Source organism: Dryobates pubescens, chromosome 1 (assembly GCF_014839835.1).
Source record: "Dryobates pubescens isolate bDryPub1 chromosome 1, bDryPub1.pri, whole genome shotgun sequence".
Lineage (NCBI taxonomy): Eukaryota > Metazoa > Chordata > Aves > Piciformes > Picidae > Dryobates > Dryobates pubescens.
This window is the reverse complement of record NC_071612.1, coordinates 17,136,482-17,156,299: the sequence shown is the minus strand read 5'-3', so window position 1 is coordinate 17,156,299 and position 19,818 is coordinate 17,136,482. Positions and strand designations below refer to the sequence as shown.

Here is a 19,818-nt window from a genome sequence, read left to right as displayed (position 1 = left end):
GACTGTGTTTGGGAAACTCAGTTGTTGCTGGTGGTGATTTTCAACAGGCCCATGATACTGCTAATGCAAATGGGTACTTACTGCCTCTGTCAGAACAGCATAATTTTAAAACACATTCTTGCAATGTGAGCTTGCTGCTTATATCCCTGTTTACTCCAGCTATGTATCCTTACTCTGATGAAGTCTTGATAATCTGTCAGATATGACAGACTATTCTTACTTTTGCAAAAATTGCCCTTTATTGATAGAACCAGTGCTGATAGACCTGAATCCAGATGCCATTAAAACAGGCAGCATTTCATAAACTCTTTGAAAAATGCAGCTGTCACATGGATTTGCTGTCAGTGTGGTGATAGTGTCAGTCATTTTTGTAGCGAGTTGCCATGTTCAGTTTCATGATAACTGAAGCAGTTCTTACATATAACTTGTGGTCCCCAGACCAGGAGGCCCTGCTTCTCTGTACCTGTCTTGCCTGTATGGCAACTGCATCCTACTTTGCTCTAAGACAGTGCCTCCTCTGTCATAATGGATGTTGGTCTCTTCTCCCAGGCAGTCAGTACCAGAACAAGAGGACACAGTCTCAGGCTGTGCCAGGGGAGGTTTAGGTTGGATGTTAGGAAGAAGTTCTACACAGAGAGAGTGATTGCCCATTGGAGTGGGCTGCCTGGGGAGGTGGTGGAGTCACCATCATTGGAGGTGTTCAGGAGGAGACTTGATGAGGTGCTTGAATACATAGAATACATAGAATAAACCAGGTTGGAAGAGACCTTCAAGATCATCGCGTCCAACCCATCAACCAATCCAACACCGCCCAAACAACTAACCCACGGCACCAAGCACCCCATCAAGTCTTCTCCTAAAAACCTCCAGTGATGGCGACTCCACCACCTCCCCAGGCAGCCCGTTCCAATGTGCAATCACTCTTTCTGTATAGAACTTTCTTCTAACATCCAGCCTGAACCTCCCCTGGTGCAGCCTGAGACTGTGTCCTCTTGTTCTGGTACTGCTTGCTTGGGAGAAGAGACCAACATCCGTCTGTCTACAACCTCCCTTCAGGTAGTTGTAGAGAGCAATAAGGTCACCCCTGAGTCTCCTCTTCTCCAGGCTAAGCAACCCCAGCTCCCTCAGCCTCTCCTCATAGGGCTTATGTTCCAAACCCCTCACCAACTTTGTTGCTCTTCTCTGGACTCGTTCCAGCAAGTCAACCTCCTTCCTAAACTGAGGGGCCCAGAACTTGTGGGCTTGGTGCCATGGTTTAGTTGTTTAGGTGGGTTGGATTGGCTGAGGGGTTGGAGGTGATGATCTTGAAGGTCTCTTCCAACCTGGTTTATTATTATTATTATTGTCAGGATTTGGCATAAAATACTCAGAAGTTTTTTTGGCAGAACTAGCCTTCTGCTGGGTTAGCTCTCTAAAATGACTCATGGGTAAGAGTCAGCCATAGATGCTGGCTGTACTGGGTTAGGTGAGGAGAGCAATGATTAGCCTTCAGTTTGTTTGGCTATGTTGGGCCTCAAATTTGGTTCTTGCTGTAATTCTTTTTCTTGATGATAATCTGTTAGTTCAGTTCAGGTTGACATTTTTGAACCTACATCTGACAGGTGGAAAGTTAATGAAGTTGAGTGCATAGCCTAGTTTAATCTTTGCTATGTTCTTTCCTTTTTAGCTGTGAAGGAGAAAAGAGAAAAAGTTCTCTAAGGTTCAAAAAAAAATCCTGAATTTCAGTATTGGGGCAAATCCCATAAGCAGAGGTATAGTACTGAGATCATTCCAGGCTTTCAGTTAACAGAAACTATGTGGAGAAAGCTAAGGAAACTTGTTTTCAGATACTGCAGAAGTATGTGAGCACCAGATATTTCCTTATTTCTTTAAATACAAACAAGAGATGCTAATAGAAATGATGGCTTTGGATTGTAAGCTCGTCGTTTTTCAGCTAGTAGTTGTGGCACTTCTATGGATTGTGCAGTTTGGTTGAGCAGTTGCTAGTTTAGCAGTAAGCCATTGGCAGTCATCTTGGCCTCCCTGGTTGTTTGCCAGATTCTTTCTCCTTTACTTGAGGAAAAATCATGAATATTAAATAATTAAAGGTACATGGTTCACCCCAAAGCCAAATACCAAAACTGGTAAAATCACTATGAGCCCTTTTTTACATTGAGGTTTCTTTCATATTTTTTTTTCCTTTTCAAAGAAACCTTTAAAATGGAATTGATAAGTACGTAAAGCTGAAGATCACAAGAAGGATGTGATCTTATGCTTCCATTGCCTCCTAGATTGTATCTGAAACATGCTGGCTCTGAACTAGGTTGTGAACTCCTTGGGGCAGGGCCGGTCTTCTTGCAGCTACTCTAAAATGCCAGACGCTACTGCTGTCACCCATTAAAGAACCATTTCCTCATACCTGACTTGAAAAGGAAGTGATGGGTTTCAGTAGCATTCAAGAAGAAATAGTTGCCAGAATTGAAAAGTCTCAAAGATTGCTGTCAAACAGCAGAAACTAAAGCAATGCTATTGGAAATTGATGTGCAGGCAATTAAATGTTTTGGATACAACATGGTGGTACTCCTTTTTGAAACCTGTCTGTGATGAACCTTAGCCTGGGGTTTCCTGTATGCCAGAGGTTACACTGGAATTGCCTGCTGGTTTTGTTGTTGTCATTTGGGGTTTGTTTGTTTGATTGATTTCACTTTCAGCCGTTTGTTCTGTATGAAAGGGTTGTGTCAGTGATCTAACATGCATTTCCAGTGTGTAGTTAAGAGGGTGAAGGAGATCCTAGCACTTGTGTCGCCATGCAGCAGTTCTTAATCTTGCTTAGAGTGATATTTGCCTTTCAAAATTTACTCCTCTGCATTACCTTCTGGATATTTTTTTTTTTTTCACTGCTCAAGCAGAAAGTTTCCATTTCTTTCAAGTCAGGCAGCTCCAGTAATGGGTCACATGTCCAAGTGTGGAATAAAAAGCATTTGTGCAGCTTCCTTAAGTAGTTTTTAAAAGTGATCTCATAAGGGGAAGAACATTGAAATTAAGACTGAATCAGTGGTTAATTTGCTGCTAGTCTCATTTCAGCTTCCCTTGTGCCTGAGTGATAGAGGAGGATGAAGTCATGATGCTGATTCTTGACCACAACATGCTGCAGACCTTCCATGTCTTACAAGGGCTTGCATCAGCTGCATCCCAGACACTGAGTTAGTGACACAGATGCTGCTTTAGCTTTCTCCTAAATGTCCATGGTGTGATTAGGCTGTATATGTTTCTCATACCCATGGACCATGAGACACACCAGCCCTAAAAATCGAGATGGCTGTTTACACACCTGAACAGCAAAATCCAAATTCGTCCTCAGGATCTACAGTGGGCAGCTTTTATTACCCTGTGATTTGCCTTTGTACATTAATGCTCCAGGTTGCTTTTGATTTTATTTATTTATTTATTTATTAAAAGACTCTCTAGTCAGACATCATTTTAAAAGCAGAGCCAAGAGAGATGGAGAATGGATTTTCTTTTGGCTTTCTCATTTGGTCTGCAGGATTGGTTTTCAGTATGTGTGGTCACTACTTTTACAAAGCATGTGTGGGCCATAGATCTTCCTGCATCCATCCAAGATAGAGAGGTAGCAGGTCTTCCTGCCCTTCTTGTGCAAAAGCATTTCCTTTATGGTTGTATTTTTAAAACAGGTGGACAACTGACCCAAGTTTCTGTACAAGTGTAGATTCTCCCTCAGCAGAATATTTTGGGAGTATTTTGATGTGGTCTTTTGTTTTACTTTCTTAAACTTTGAAAAACCTTGGATCAGTTATGAAGCTGCATTAAGAATTTGCATGAAATATTTGAAGGATTTAGACTTTTGCAGAAGGGAGTGGATTTGGTTGCGGTTAACTTTTCAGATTTGCTTCAGACATCAGCTGCACATGTCCTGTCATGCTGATGCCCGTGGGAAAGCAAAGGGGGTTTTGTGCCTTTACTGCTTTGTTTTGGAGTACCAAGCCCCCCACTGCACCTTGCTTCAGGTGGGAAAATTTCTCACGAATGCTGAGTGCCGATACAGGAATGGGATGGTAATCTGCTTTACCATGTAAAATTTCTAACCTCAAATGAAAACACAAGGAAATCCCACAACTCCAAGCGTAGAGAAACCCATCAACAGAAGACTTTTTGTGTTTGTTTCTGAGCTCCACCTGTCTGGAGCCCGGGAGGCCGGTGAGGCAGCAGCAGCACACAGACATGCGTGTCCTGTGGGAGCTACTCGTGCATCCAAAATGGTGGTCGCGTGGGTAGCCCTCGCTTTTGGTTGAAAATGTGGAAACGAGTAGCGCAAAGGTGCGGGTAAAGTCACATCTTCGAACTAGGTGGATATTGCTCGTCTTCTCGGCTTGGGGGCCCTGAAACGTTTCAGGACGTGGAAGGGAGCTGCTGGGGCCAGGCCCCTCACGTTGCCGCCACGTGTTGCCGTGGCGACAGGCAGCCGTGCCCTCCCGCGGGGCATGCCGGGACGGCGGCGGGCGGGGCGGCCGTGCCTCAGCTCCGCCGGGAGGCGTCTCTGGTGAGGGACCGCGTCGCTCGGAGCCGCCGCGCCGGGGCGGGCGACGCAGCGTTTCCCCCCGTTCCAGGCGATTCCCCGCTTTGCTGCACAGTAAAGCCGCGGCAGCGTGGGGCGGTGGGTGACTGCGCTGCTCGCCCCCTCTGGCCGGCGCACGAGTGTTTCTCGGTGCGGCGGGTGGGCGGACCCGGGCGGGCCGGTCGTACCGGCGGGACCGCTTTCCCTCTAGGGAAGCGTGGATTGTGCCTTGTCCTTTGTATTCGGGATTAGCGCGGGGTGTGTGGGCGGTTGAGCATCCGTTGTGCTGTAGCGGGCCGCTGGAGATTTGCCGTTTTGGTAGAGGCCGCTTCTTTCCTGCAGCGAGGTCTGGAGAGACGGGCCGAACCCAGTGCCTTTGAAGGCAGCAGCCTTACAGCCCGGCTGACTTCGGCCCTGGTTTACAGGCCTAGAAAGCTGTGGAGGTTAGTAGCAAAGTGAGTAAATCAGATTCTTTATTGCTGGTGCTGGAGGCCAAAGAAACAAATAACGTTTTCAAACAGGTTACAACATTTCAAAGCATATTTAAAATGGTTTGAAACATCGGTCTATGCTATGTATTCATGGTTTCAGCGGTTTTCCAACTGCAAAATAAAGATCTGAATTTTCCAAACAGGCAGATGAGACTCTAGATGAAGTATTGATCAGCTACTGCAAAGTTGTCTACTGTTTTCTTCCAGTCCTAGAATGGAAATTGATGTTGGTGTCCGTGCTCATAATGCTGGTAGTTTCTCCTTCCAGCTCCAGTAAGCAGGTCCTTCCTCAAAATTTTCCAGAAGGTGCAAGATGCTCTGTCACGGTACGGCTGCTTTATGCTTGCAAATTACACACCAGGCTGGTTTAGGATGTGGAGATCTTAATCTGAAAACCTGGGACAGTCCCTGGCATAAATTATGCATGCATAGTACACCTCGTGTTGGACCTGTTGCACATGTGAGATGAATCTACATGCATGCAGTAGCTAGATTCTAGACATCAGTCAGCCTGAGTTCCTAGGCATCTGGAAAAGTAAGCAATTACTTTAAAACTATGGGAAAAACATTTTTATGTGCAAGCATGCAGGGGGCATAGGATTTCTGTGAATAATGTAGCCTGTTCTCACCTGGTGTCATCAGTCCTTTTCCCCCTCCTTCGATGTACCTTCCTTTAAAAGCTGAAATCAAATGAACTTTTAATTTGTGCTCTGGACAGTTGCGTGGAAGCAAGGAAACGCTTGTCAAGCAATTTTTTGGCTATTCTTGATTTGCCTTGTGCTGGGGAAGTGGGCAGTATCATTTTTTTGGGATAAAGCTTTTGGAATGGTTTCAAACAGTGTCAGGAATTCCTTATTTTACAAAATTTTTAAACAGGATGCTCACTGGGGAGTAAACAAGGTATTTTGGGGAAAAAATGAACTACCAAGTGTAATAAAATTATTACTACAAATACTGTGTTTGCCCTAAAGGTTACTGTGGGTACATTTTTTTATCAGGGAATATCCTTCCTAAATAATAAATGTTCTTGTATTCCTTGCCTAAGCAGAAGATGGGCTAAGGCAGTACTTCCTCATTTGGGGTTTTTGGTTGGGCTTGGGTTTGTGTGTGTGTTTGTTTTCCCTCTCCACTTTCTGAAAGTTGCTGGCAGCTTTGAACACCTGTGAATAAACTAGCCAGCAGACAATTTCAGGAAGGTGGCCTGACTGCTGTCTACATTTGCAAAACCAAATGACTGAGGAGTCAAAAGATAAGGAACTTGTTTCAGGATTCATCTCCCATGTAATAGCTCAAGAGGCAGCCTGTATTTCACTCTTCTACTTGGGAGCTGTCAAAGAAAGTGGTACTCTTTTTTTTGTTGTTGTTTTTAGGTTTGGTTTGGTTTTTTGGTTACTACTGGGAAAAGACTGCATGCCAGACAAAGACAATTTACAACCCACTGATTTTCAGCATTCTTCTGATTCCCTTTCTTTGAAGTAAAACTCATCTTCCTGACAGACCAGCTTCTTAGTTCCCTTAATCCTGTAGCAAAGTGATAATCCTTTGTTTGTGACTTCATAGGCTGTTACTTATGGAGAATGCTGTGATATCACAAAGCCAGCACTGTGATTTCACTGTTGGTGAAAGCCATAGTTGGAGATTTCTCTCTCTGGAGGCCTGAGGAAGAGTTTATCTGCTTTTGGTGTTCTGCAAGCACCTCCTAAACAGCAGTATCTGGCAAGCAGACAAGCATAATATCTGTCTGTGTAGGTGATGTCAGAGACTGCATTTGAGGGGAAAATTTGTGTTGATTAGGCTTGGCAAGGTTACTCCTGCCCTTGAAAGAAGTTATCATGAGGAACATGTCACTGAGAAGTTAGGCGAGGCTTTTCTGTCCATCTGACTGAATACCAGAATTACTTTCTATAAAGCCAAGAAATCCTTATGCTATATCCCTCTCTTCTTCATCTCAGTGTCATTTTGCAAACCTGAAACTTTTATTGCAAACACTAATTACATCAAAACTTCAATCAAAAAAAGTTTTTCGGGAGCAAGACATGTAAATCATATGTAAACCTTTTGTGCCCTGAAGTAGACTTTTAGGCTCTTATTTATAAATGGAAGTATGAAAGAGATGTGTAACTTCAGGCATTGTTGTCCAAGACTTTCAGATATTCCCAAACATCTTGTATGCATGGATTCTTTTCTTGTTACAGTCTGAACTTTTATGCTGGGTTCCAGAAATGAGTGCCTAAAATTAGTCTTTTAAGTGACTGTCCTGATTTTCAAAAGTACTGAGAATATAGCAGCACTCAACGAAGATAAAGGGAAGTGCAAATCTACATCAGTTTTGAAACTCAAGCTGTGACTATTAGAAACAACATATGGCAATAGGAACCAAATTTGGCTCCTTGAATATCTCTGCCTTTGACAGCAACAGGAAGTTTTTAGGAAAATAGTACTTGCAACTCTAAATGTCAATGATTATCTACTCTTCAAGATTGAAGCCATCAGAACCTAGGAAAAAATATTAGCAAAAGAAAAGGCTAATTACTTTTTTTAAACACTTTTTTTTTTCCATGCATTAGCATATGATTGAACAGCAAAAAAATCCCCAACCATTCTTGCATCTGGTAAAATTGGAATTCTACTTTTGCTATTGATGATTCCATTTTTAATTTTCACTCTTTTTTTGTATGTGAGCTGAAAGGTTGTACATAGGAATTTAGCAGGTTTCTGCATGTACAAATGCCCCCCCCCTTGATAAAACTTATGGAAGTTCTATAAATCAGGTTTGAAAAAAGACCCCAAAACTCTTATTACAGAATAAATGGGGATTTACATAGGTATAATTATACCAGTATAATTCTGGCAGTAAATAAATCATTTAGACCAAAGCCCTAAGGTCAGCTTCCATCTTATCCCTATTAAACAGCTGTTTCCCAAATTGTGTTCAAATCTAGTGTACCAAACTGGATGCTATGGAACAAATCTGTTTTAATATTTCAATTAATTGTAGTACCAGAATTAAAATACTGCAGTATAAAGGGAAAAAACCACCACCAACAAACAACATGCCTTATGCAGAGGCTTTGAAGACCATGCATGGTATGGAGGATGTGCTTTGAGCAGCCTTACATTTTCAAGTTCTTGTGGATTACACCTTTCTATAAAACTACATGTGCATGTGTGTTTTGAAGAGCTTCCCATAAAGCAGCAGAACCCTTCTAATGAATTATTGGTGATGACATGCTTAACTGCTTTCGTATGTTTCACTTCAAACCACCCAAACCATTACCATGCTGCCTCAGTGGAGTGATGTTACATGCATGTCTTACTAGCATTCGTACTACTGATTTTTAACTCAACTTTCTTTGCTCTCCTGTAAGCTCCCAACTTTCCCCTAGCTTTGATCTGTCATCATTGAAGCTTCAGAGGAACCCTTTGGGAAAGCAAGCTGAATGTTTATTTTTGGATATTCTGCCCATTCCAAACACTGAAGGCTCATTCAAAGTCACTGTAGGACAGAGGTTCCCTCTGCCAGAGCCAGGCACTCTGGCTCAAGTCTGAGCTGATTGGGATGCTCTCTCTGTCAGGTCATTGGTCCTGGGCTCTGGCTTTGGGCTGCAGTGCCAGATGCATTTGTTCTTTCGGGCTTTTAACGGAGACTTTGAACGGAGGCTTTCATTAAATCCTTTGTGTGGCATGGGGTGAAGGTCGGCCTGGAAAACAAAACAAAGGCAAGCACCCAGTGGATGCAGAGCACATGCCGATTTGGCTTCACAAAACAACTGTCCTTTTGTTCACGTCTGTCTTCAGTGATACATTCAGCAGTTTCCACTTTAGCTTATTCCAGCAATCCTGTAGACTCGTATTTTCCCAGTCTTCCTACAGCTGGAGGTACTAATTTTATTCCTTACCCTTTGGATATTATTCCTGCTTCCGTTTAGCCTCACTAAGCATTTGGATTTTTTTTTAACAAGTCTTTTTTTTCCATTATAAACATCACATATGCTGCATTGTCTGCTTCAGGAATCAAAAATAATCTCTTTTCTCACACTTTTAACCTTTCCCGTGTTTTCACTTACTTATACTGTTTATTGATTTTTCTCTCCAGTCTCCTGATGCTGCTAATTCAGTCTTTATAGCCTCTTTAAATAGCCTCTGTATCAGCTCTCCAAGACTAAAACTTGCAGCTACCAAACAGGCAGAAGTAACAATAAGAGGTTTCAAAAAAGCTGCTTTTAGAGATGCTTGCATCCCCATAGGCACTTCCAAGGGCTGGTGTGCACAGCAGTTCCAGACTTCCAAAGGGAGGTGACCAGGTGAGGAGAGGGGCATGCACTATTCGCTTTGCCATGTTCATTGCAGCGTTTACTGATGATCAGAGATGCTTTTGAAGCTGAGAACCTTCTCAAGCTCTGTCTCTGACAGAAACACTTTTTACCCTTCTAAATAGGAGTCATGAGCCCTAGGGCCCCTAAGGTCTGGGTGCGTTAAAGTGCTGCCTGTGGGGGTAGTTTGTTGAAAGACTATGGCAGTAACTATAAGCCTTTTTTTTCTTATGGTCCAGAATAAGCAATGACAAGATAAGGAATGACTTTTTTTGTTGTTTTTTTGTTTTTTAATGTATTTTAAGAAAATGTGTTGCTATGGCATAAAATGTAGTCATTCAGAGCTTGGATTCATACATTTGCTGCGCTTTGATCTTGGAAATTTTTTATGGGTTATTTCCTGTTTGTGTCCAATGGTTACTTGCCAACTTTGTTCAATAAATTTTCCCAAATCTCTCCTCTTGCTTGCCCTTTGGTTTAGTTCAATGTAAGTTGAGATCATTGCAGCTCCTGAGATCGTCTCAGGAATACTGTCTTGACATCCTAGTTTAGGTCTGTCTATACTGCACAAGAGGGCAAAGACACAGCTATTTTTATGTGCTCTCATCTTTCAGAAAAGTGGGTCACAGTGACACTTGGGGAGCACAAGGACTCTTCCATGCTTTAGTGCTTTATAAATGCTTGCTGAAAGTCCAAGAGAAGTCTTGCGAAGCTCAATTTAGAGAACAGAACATAAAAAGCAAAGAACAGCCAGTTCTGGTCCCTGGAAAGGGTTATCAGTGTTCTGTGCAGCAGAGATCAATACCAAATATTTAGGGTTTAATAGCTGTAGTAGAAAATCTGAAGGGTGGAATGGATAATGAATAGTAATCCTATCTGTCAGATAACAGTTGTTCAGGTTCATTAGGACTGCTGAGGACTTCAGAAGGCACTAGCAGCAGCTGAGTAAAACAGCTGAGCAATTCTGTAAGATAGTGACATCAGCAACATAATTTATGGGCATACAGTGAACATGGAAAAAATCTAGTATGTTAGCTTTCATCATTTTTTGGAGCATGTTCTGCATGTTGCTGGAGTCAGCGATGAATGTGTCAGATGAGTGGGGGGGATAGTAATTGAAAGTCTAAACATAGGACTGGTAAATTAGGAGACATATATGAGGTCATGTGAGACAGCTCTCTCTGTGAAACTCATAATCTCATCTGTGTTTTGGATACCTGTTGCAGAATAGATCCAACGGCGAGGCACAATGAGGAAAGACTCGCAGCAATCAATATGATTGATAAGCAAGCTTCAACTTTATTGTTCCACACTTCATTATTTATAGTCTTATACATAGCTAATTTTATTCTAATTTAACATATACTATTGTTTTCTCCCTAAAAGGTTACATCATTGTTTTCACTACTCCGTGGAATTTTTCTACTCAGTCTAATTGCTCTTTTTCCCAGCTCTTGTCTCCTCCTTATCTTGTTTGCCTCTTCTCAGGGGCAGCTTGACCTTAGCATACCAAGCAATCAGAACTTTTCCACAACTCTTACTCCATTGCTATATTTTCAGCAGAAAGTCCTTCAAGGCCTAACTTGCACAGGTGTTCCTGGGACTCATGTCCTTTTTGCTTAAACCAATCCCCAACAGATACCAACTTCAGTCTTATGGCTTATGGGAGATTTCATGGGAGATATGTCTCAGGGGGATTTTCAGAGTCCTGAAATTTCCCTGGAAAAAGTATGAGGTAGGAAGATGTTACTATTATGGTAGTAATAAGCCTGTGGTAGGTTTTGGTTTGCTTTTTCCTGTAGTAAAACAAGTGCTCAATAAGAGGCAAAACAAACCCATGTGAAGTGGACAGGAAGAAACATTTCATCTAGTGAGTTGTTTAACGTGGTTCCAGGTACTGTCATTTTTTGAGGGAGGTAGGTTCTGATTGCTGTGTTTACTGCTAGTTGTACTGATTGGGAGAAGATAATTAAAATCTGCCAGTCCTTGAGGATCTCAGAAGAACTCTGTGTGGAACAAGGGCATTTCCATTTAAGATGCAGCTGACGCTAGTGGCAATGTGTGCAGTTGGTTTTCCAACTTCCTCTGTGATGCTTGACCAACAGGAGAGATGAAGCATATTTGGCAATTTGCTGAGCTTTTGTGCAATATCATTTGCAGAGTTCTCATCTTTACAGCTGATCCCCACACAGGGGAGACCAAAGAACAGAATTTGGAAGTATTTTGAGCCACTGTGGGAAGCAGGAGCCACTGCGTCTACCCCACACATAGGGGCACAATATCCTAGTGTAGCTGCTTTTTCTATTAGGGTGCAAAATACTTAGATTTCATAAGCACTAAAGTACATCTTAAATGTACTCTAGCCATAGTGAACACTTGCTTTCTACCACGGGGAAGAAAGTGACCCTGTAAACTCTCAACTGCTGTGTCTTTGGAGCGTCTAACCTTTTCTTTTTAAAACCACTTTGGCACTGTTTTAATTGATTCCATACCTGGCCTTTTCATCACTTCTCTCCTAGCCAGGAAAAACTGGGCTGTTAAAGGCTGCTGCAGTACCATGGGACTTGTGTTCAGTGTAGCAGGTTCTTATTTTAACCTGAAGTTATCTGCCAGTCATCACTATTTGTTTGAAAAGCTGTAGCCACTGCAGTATCATTTTTTGGGGGATGAAAATCCTTCCATGGTTACAGCAGTCAATGAGAGAGGTTGCACTGTGTCATTGGGTTCTATCACTAATCATCCCTCAACCTTTCAAGCATTTTAGCTGCTGACTAGGCTCCTGCTGAATATTTGCTGCAACATCCCCAGCCACACTGAAAATGTGTTCTGGCTAAGCTGAAGAGGATAGTAAAGAACAACATGTGGCTAAGACAGGCTTGATTGTTATGTTTCAGCAGCCATATTCTCTGCTTTCAGCAGCATTTGTAAAGGAAAGTTTTTCACTGTCTTTATAAAATTTCCACCCTAAAAGAAAACATACAGGTTTACCATTGTTAGTTCGTTAGGGGTTTTGTTTCTCACATGCTCGCTCTCTCTTGCCAAATTCCTCTAGCGCTTCTGTCTTTCCTTGTGTTTACTGTTTGTTGCCAGAAAAGAGTCAGGCTTTGGTTTTGAGTGGTTGGGGTGGTGGTGTGGTCAATGACAATAAGGATTTAACATTGATTAATACTAACAGTTTTCTGTGCAAAAAAACCCCTCAAACCTTCTTCCCTCTCATCCCTTGTCCTAGCTATAAAATCTGTTAGAGGGTTCCTCTGTGTGGTTTAAATTGCCACATATTTTTAAGTGAATTATAGTTTAAAGAAGCCTTTTAGTTGAATTCTAACAGGACAGTTGTTTTTCCTACTGAGCTTTTTGGGAGTTTTATAAATTGATATTTACTTTTTTTTTTCCTTTTCCATATTAAGTCTTGATGGGTTCATTCTGATGCTGTTTACTGCCTGTTGTATTATGAAATATGATATGGGGGGGTGGTTTTAATTCTATTTTTTGTGACTTTTGAGGAAATGGTAAAGTGGAGCTTCTTAAAAAGCAGATAATAAATAAGAAGAATTGCAGGGTCAAAGATTCTTAATCATATCCACAGAACGAGCTGTTAAAGTATAATGGGTGTGCAACTTCAGAGTATTTGCTTCAAACTCATCAGCTGCAGGCAGCAGAAAAAGCTGTCTTGAACCATTTGTTCAGTTGTGGGGTGACAGTGAACCACCAATGTAGTACAGCTGGGAAGAAAAGCAAATTTCCACTAAAAGTAGGACATTTCAATTTCCTCGTACCTGATAGAGGTGGGAGGTTAGCTGGAGCACTAGAATATAGTGCAGAATTCTGGTTTTCATTGTTTAAAGGAAAATTATGTAAGTTACAGTAAATGTACAAGAGTCCCCTAGAAAGATTAAAGGGACAGGAGGGGCAGACGTTGCAAGAACTCTGAAAGGGTATGTTCTTCTTAGAGCCTGTGGAATGAGATCCAAAGGATCCAAAGGTATTTTGTCTGCAGGTACATTTGGGGTCTAACCAGTGGAAGGGAAAAAAAGAAAGAGTGTTTAAGCTCCTAGACAACCTTAGCACAAAACCAGATGGACCTACTTATTGGGATATTGCTGAATTTAATACCCTGATCATGTTCCCTCTTGTGTTTTCTTAAGTGATTTTCTTAAAGAACCAGAAGATTTGTTCAGGTAAGCTAAATGAAATTTAGTGGCGTAGTGCAAGTAAGTTGTTGTTAGTATAGTACTAGTATGTCAGAATTTTTGGTATGAAGAGATTTCCTAAAGAAATGTAACTATATATCTTATTGATGTTTCTTAGTCTGTTTTTTTCTGGGGCCACAGGGTTCCCAGTTGAGGTTTGGGTGCTTCCTGTGGTGTGAAGTCGGTTCTTGTCGAAATAATCATGACACTAGATGACGACAGGCTCTGTGTCTGGACTCCAAATGCTGAGTGCTGATGGCTAATTCTGAAATTGGTGCAGCCTAGTCTGAATTTTCTCACACTCTTGATAACCTTCTTGGCATCTTTTGGCAGTGTTGTGTGGTTTTTTGGTGTGTGTTTTGGTTTGGTTTTTTGTGGTTTTTTTGTTTGGGTTTTTTTTTTTTGGGGGGGGGGTTGGGGTTGGTTTGTTTCTTGGTTTGTTTGTTTTGGTTTTTGTTCTTTTTGCCCTCCATTTGAGCATATTGCTTCTCTGCTTTTGATTTTTCCTATGGTGAGAGGGCTGTGGCAAAGGAAGGAAATCCCAGGCTCTGGCTTGGGAGGGCTCAAGGATGTATGCAAGTGAATGCGGAGTTTGACAAAGGAGTCTGTGTTCAACTCCAACACAGTGCATGTGCAAAGGAAGAAAATGGGATCTTTACATCATCTGTTTTCTCAGTGTATGATGGAGATGGATCTCAGGCTACTATGTATTCTGTATGGATTCATGTGTGTACATGGAATTGTACAGAGAAAATTAGACAGTGTATTTGTGCCATACACTGTCAGTAAGGCACCTTTTGTTTCTGTACTAGCCACTGTCATGTGCTGAGGGGGAGATGTGGGACTGAGGAACAGAAGTAGCTGATGGGGAAGTGCCTGTGCTATTTTGACTAGGCCTTCCTCCTGTGCAGTTATGCTGCAGTAACATTGGTGTTGTTGGCAGCACTGGTTTATCCATCAGCTTCAGCTCTTCTAAACATTCTTATTTACATTTTCCCCACTGCTAGTCTCTCCCTTCACTTTTCCTCTCTGCCATGCTTGAAGTGTCAGATGCTTCTTGCTATTCATAATACCAACTAAAGTGCTGTGTAATGGTGCTGTGAGCCGATGAATTTGGGTAAGGGCATGCCTGGGTGTATGTACACACAAAATCCATGTGTATGCCCAGTGCTCTCCAGGTGTCTTAAGGGCACCACACATGCAGGATGAATTGTCTCACTCCAAGAGCTTCCAGTAGTATTAGTTTGTTGAGAGTAGTCAAGCCAGTCCTGAGAATATAATTTGAGTTCAAGTGCTAGAGAAATCTGTTAGAGAAAGGCTGTTTGGGTTGTGGTATTACCTTCCTCTTTCTTGCACCAGTATTTTAACTTTGTGACAGTAGCGTGACTGCTACTGCAAGAACTTGTGATACTTGCGAAAACAGTGCTGCACACACAAGCAGCTATTTAGCTTTTACATGAATGTTGTCTGGTGTAAAGAAAAAGCAGATTAGAGCTCTTGCTTTTTCTTTCACTAAGGTGTCTGTTGTAATTCACTTTTAAGCCCAGGGAATTTTTTCTTCTTGGGATGAGTCTTGTTGTGGTAAAGTAGGTGTGGGCTTAGCAGACAAACAACCAGAATTTCTGCGGGATGATCCTGGGGGACCCAAACATTGCAAATGCCAAGCTGGATTCATTAGAGGTTTTGCAGCTGATCCTGCAACCCCAGGGAAAGCAAAACTCCTGTAAAGTTGTAGGAAAATTTCCTGGAATGAGGCCTTTCAGACAGCGCAGAAATTGATGAACTGAGTGTATAGAAGAAGTCCAACTTTTAATGTTGAAATCTTGGCTACTTTGTAGTTGCACGTGTAGCAAAGCACCCAGCTTACTTCGCACTTGTGAATTAGCCTGTTTAAAATACAGCTTTGCTACATAACTGTCACCATGGACCTGTAAAACAAAAGTGGTGTTTGTAAGTTGTGTAACCCAGCTCTTGTCCTCTTGAAGCACTTACATAGACCTGCCAGGGTAAGGCAGCATAAGGAGGTGATGACCTTTGTATTTCATTCAGTCCTGAACACCTGGTCTGTTCGTTTAGAAGAGAACCCCCTGTTCCAGCACAGCACAGGTGAGTCCCAAAGTGCTGTATTTTAGGATATTATGGATTATGTGCCTACTATGCCTCAAACTATTTTAGAGTAATTTGGATGCAGGAACCTTTAAAGAAGTGCCTCATGGCAGCACTCATTTTTTTTGCCCCTCTGTTTCTGCATATCAATCTTCTATTTTTAATGATTAGGTCACAATTAGAGGTAGTTCTTTTGAAGAAGTTTTACTTGTTTCCTTTTCTTAAAAGAAAATCTCCAATCAACTAAAAAATATTTCTACTAAACAGTAGCACCTTCTCTCTCATCACACTATTTCTGCCTCTTCTGTGTTTTCCTGATGCTTTAGCTTAGCGTATGCTCACCAGGCAAAGGAAAATCTAGCACTGGGAGTGAGATCCTGACACAGTGACCTCGTTCTGAGCATTACCTCCTTTGTCAGTAGCAGCAGAAGCTGAAGCAGCTCTGCTGGCTCTCGGCACTTGGAGCAGTTGGACATTCTCTGTCTGGCATGGTTTCAGGGCTCACTTTGTTGTGAGTCCAAATGGTGCACGGGACGACAGAAAATGAGCTTGCAAGAACTTGTCCACTGCTTTTGATAAACAGTTTGCAGCAGCTTAACTTTGATCCAGTGTGCAGCAGAGCTGTTTGTTACATGCAGGTCTGCAGCATTCTTCAGGACTGACAAAGGAGAGTAAATCTTTCTTTTTAATCACTAGCGTACAAACTGGTAAGTGTCATGGTAAATAATGAATAAGAAAATGCTGTTCCATGTAAGTGTGTGTGTGCAAATATTGCTGTGCATTTGTGGGTTTATGTAGTGAGGATTCGTGTATTACATCAGGAAGATACATTAGGGGTAAATTTTTTGTCTTAACTAAAGAGTTAAAGCTTTAACTTGTCTTTGCTAATGCATGTAAATAGCTTTCTTGTCCACTTAATGAGGAGGCTGGCTTGTTATCCTCTACTATGCAGCTGGGCACTGTTCCAAAAGCAGAGGCACTTCATTTCAAAGACAAAGAAGCCAGCACAGACGTAGGGAGAAACCTGGAATGTTGCGCGGTGGATTTTTTCAGAGCGATGACTCATTTCAGTTCACAAAGGATTCTGGGCAGGGTAGTGAGAAGTCAGGTTGGCTGATCCATTCCTATGACTTCACTTTGCAGAGAGCCAGGGAGAAGAGGAGTGACACTGCAGAATCCTGAGGCACTGCAGTGGAGAGGTGCTTTGCGAAGACTGTGAGTGCCTTGAGAATAGGGGGTGGTGTCAGACTGTGATTCCAGCCATTCCATGGAAATAGGGCAAAAGGAGAGAGATGTTTTCAAAACACTGTGTGGGAGTTATATTTGTAGTCCCTTTTAGATTCTCTGCTTCCACCTCCCCTATCATTCCTTAAGCATTTGTTTCTCATGCTTATGTGAGAATTGTGTGAAATAGCATTCCTTTCAGTGGACCTGCATAGATACTGCATTATTTTTTCTTTTCTGAAAGCCCTTATTCTCTGATTTAAGAGGTATGTGTTCAGCATATTACTGCCTAAAAGCATGCTTTGTTTTTCTTCTTTCAGGTCCTGTGGTACTGTCTATGCTGCAGCCAGCCAGCTTCCACAGTGATATAAAGCCCCAATATGCACATTGTTTTTACATCACAGCTACTCTGGATACTGTACTGGAGCATGGAACCAGACCATAGGGGTTCAGGTAAGTCCCCCTTTTTTAACATATTGTGTGCCAGAAGTATAGACATGGAAATTTATTTAAAAATGCATTTGAAAAACATTGCTTGAGGAGACACATTCTGAAGCACACAATATATTAAAAAACACAGTCCCACCCTCCTCCTTCCCAGGGTAAGCAGTGCCACCAAAATTTTCTCAACTGAATCCTCTGGGAAAGTTCCGTGCTCCAGCAGAAACTTCTATGATGATAGTTGTAACATGTGCTGGGTTATCACTTTGGATCAAGATGCAGTAGGCCACAGGACATGAACAAAGAAAAGGACCTTTAAATGACAGGAAATGCACAGGATGGATGCATGTAAGACAAGACTACTGACTGCAGGCAATTTGGCACCTGTTTCTGAAAGTTAGTGCCACTTGGTGAACTTGGAGATCATGGTTTTAGCTTGATCTGAGTGATTAGAAAGATCGGTTTACATAGTTGAAGTTAATAACTGGCAAGGGACTAGCGCTTTATTTAGAGGCAAGTGTTTGTCATAAGGTTGGTTGCTTTGTTTTCTTCAGGCTGGTTAGAATTGAAGCCACATTGCCAGGTCACATTCTTGAAACGTTCATGATCTGTGCCTGCAAGGGAAGGTATGTTTTGGGGTGCATGCATTTCAGTGGTGCAGAAGGAGCCTGCTGGTTAGTGAATTATATGTTACTGCATTTGTTGAGCCCTTGTTTAAGCTGCTTTTGAACAGGAATAAATGGAGAAATCTTTAATGTTTGTTTGTTTCTTTCCTTAATATTATCAGTCCTCTGACATATGTAACTGTAGTAAATGCAACCTGCAGCTTTGTTCATAAAATACTCCAGGTAAAGTGCTTTAAGAAGATGATGTAGCTGTGGCTGAGAACAGTGCAAGCAACACACCTTCTAATTTGCTTCATTACAGATTTTGCTGTTAAAATGTGTTCTTTCCTGTTTTAGTGTGCTAGTGCAGATCCAAGGCATATTTCAGAATAATTTGAGTAATACCACCAAAATCTACATATTCTTCCTGTTCCCTCCTGTTGTTTAATCAGATGGAAATGTCTGTCTTAAAATGGCAATTACATAATCATTGTTGTGAGTTCACATAAGAAGGGTTTTATTTGCTACATTTATGTAAGTATTCTGTAAGCTGAGGGATTCAATCACTTTGGAAGTTCGGGGGAAAACAGGGATAATGTGTAATTCAGGCCAGACATAACTTCTTCAGCATGTATGTTTGGGGTTTTTTTTCTAAGTAAATCTGAAATTACTTTTTTTTTTCTAGAAGAGACTTTTACTGCATTCCTGGAAAGTAGTTATAATATTCTAGCCTGAAGAGCTCTCTTTTTGCACATTGCTACTAATTTTGCCTTTGTTAGCTACCTTTCGTTTGAAAAGGACCTTTCTGTGGTTCTTTCCAGAGTGAGATCATAGAATAGTGTTGACCAGAACAGGCTGTTAGCAAGAAATCTTTTTGTAGGGGATTTCTGTTGTAACCACCACTATAATAATGAGGTGCCATGAAGTTACTGTAGTCTAATTTGATGTTTTCTGATTAATAACATAGTTCTGTAAGCAGCTAAAGCAGTGAAGCCAAATTTACTTTGACAAGTGCTTTTTTGTCTGGATTGTGTCCCGTCTAGTGCGAGATGGCTAAGCTTGAAGGTCTGTGCAGATGGGGCATGCATAGCAAACACTCTGTTTTAGAATCTGGGTTGTCTAGTGAGGCTCATTCTCTCTGTCACATCCATGTGCACAGACTGTGACTGTGCAAGTCTCATTTCCTGTGGAAACCAGGCTGAAAACTCTGTTTAAACTTTGTGTTGATCTATAGGAAACAAAAGGTTAAAAAGGTGTTGAGAGATGGAGAAGAGAAACAGGACTTTGCCTTCCGATGTTTTATATGATAGAGAGTGAAATCAGAGGAGTTCCTTCCTGTTTTAGGGACACACTGTAGATAAATTGCACTATAGTGTGATTTTTGCAGTGTAATTTCTTTAATTTTCCTTCACAATGGCTGTACTGGATTGCTTTCATTTATAAGTCAAGAGGTGATTTTTCAAACAATCTGTATGAGACAAGGGAGTTTGACATCCAGGTTACTTCTTCCAGCAGCAGAATCATTAAAAAAATTTCAGTCATCTGTCTGTAGTTGATAGTTTAATTGCTGGTACATGGTACTGAATGTAGTCTACCCCATTTTCTCCCAGAGTTTCAGAGAACAGAGGTACTAGATAAACTGGCACAGGAAGGGTTCTGACTGGTGTTGGTTGAAGATGTGTGAATTTCCATTTCAGCTCTGTTTTCAGACCACTGAGCTGAGTGTTTCTTTTATGTGCTACATAATCTTTTGTTGCAAGTAACAATAATTATTTTTTTCCCCACAGGGCAGCGCTACAAGTCCCCAAGGCATCAATGAGGACAAATCCCATTCGTTGATTGTTACATGCTTAGACGTTATTGACAATTAGGTGCCACACGAAGTCTGGAAAACTT

General features: G+C 41.6%; 1 protein-coding gene across 5 annotated transcripts in view; it reads left to right on the top strand.

Moving 5' to 3' along the window:
• The window catches only part of STOX2 (storkhead box 2), a 154,737-nt gene that overhangs the window by 113,617 nt on the left and 21,302 nt on the right, over positions 1 to 19,818 (top strand). The window contains exons 1-2 of one of the 5 annotated variants that reach the window (XM_054162022.1): positions 16,799 to 16,867; positions 17,197 to 17,329. The exons of 2 other annotated variants lie outside the window; for them this stretch is intronic. In XM_054162022.1, coding sequence (XP_054017997.1) covers positions 17,257 to 17,329 — 73 coding nt within the window. In that variant the 5' untranslated portion in view covers positions 16,799 to 16,867; positions 17,197 to 17,256. Of the gene's footprint in view, positions 1 to 16,798; positions 16,868 to 17,196; positions 17,330 to 19,818 lie in introns of those variants that run through there. 2 more of the 5 variants (XM_054162029.1, XM_054162037.1) reach the window with 2 other exon arrangements.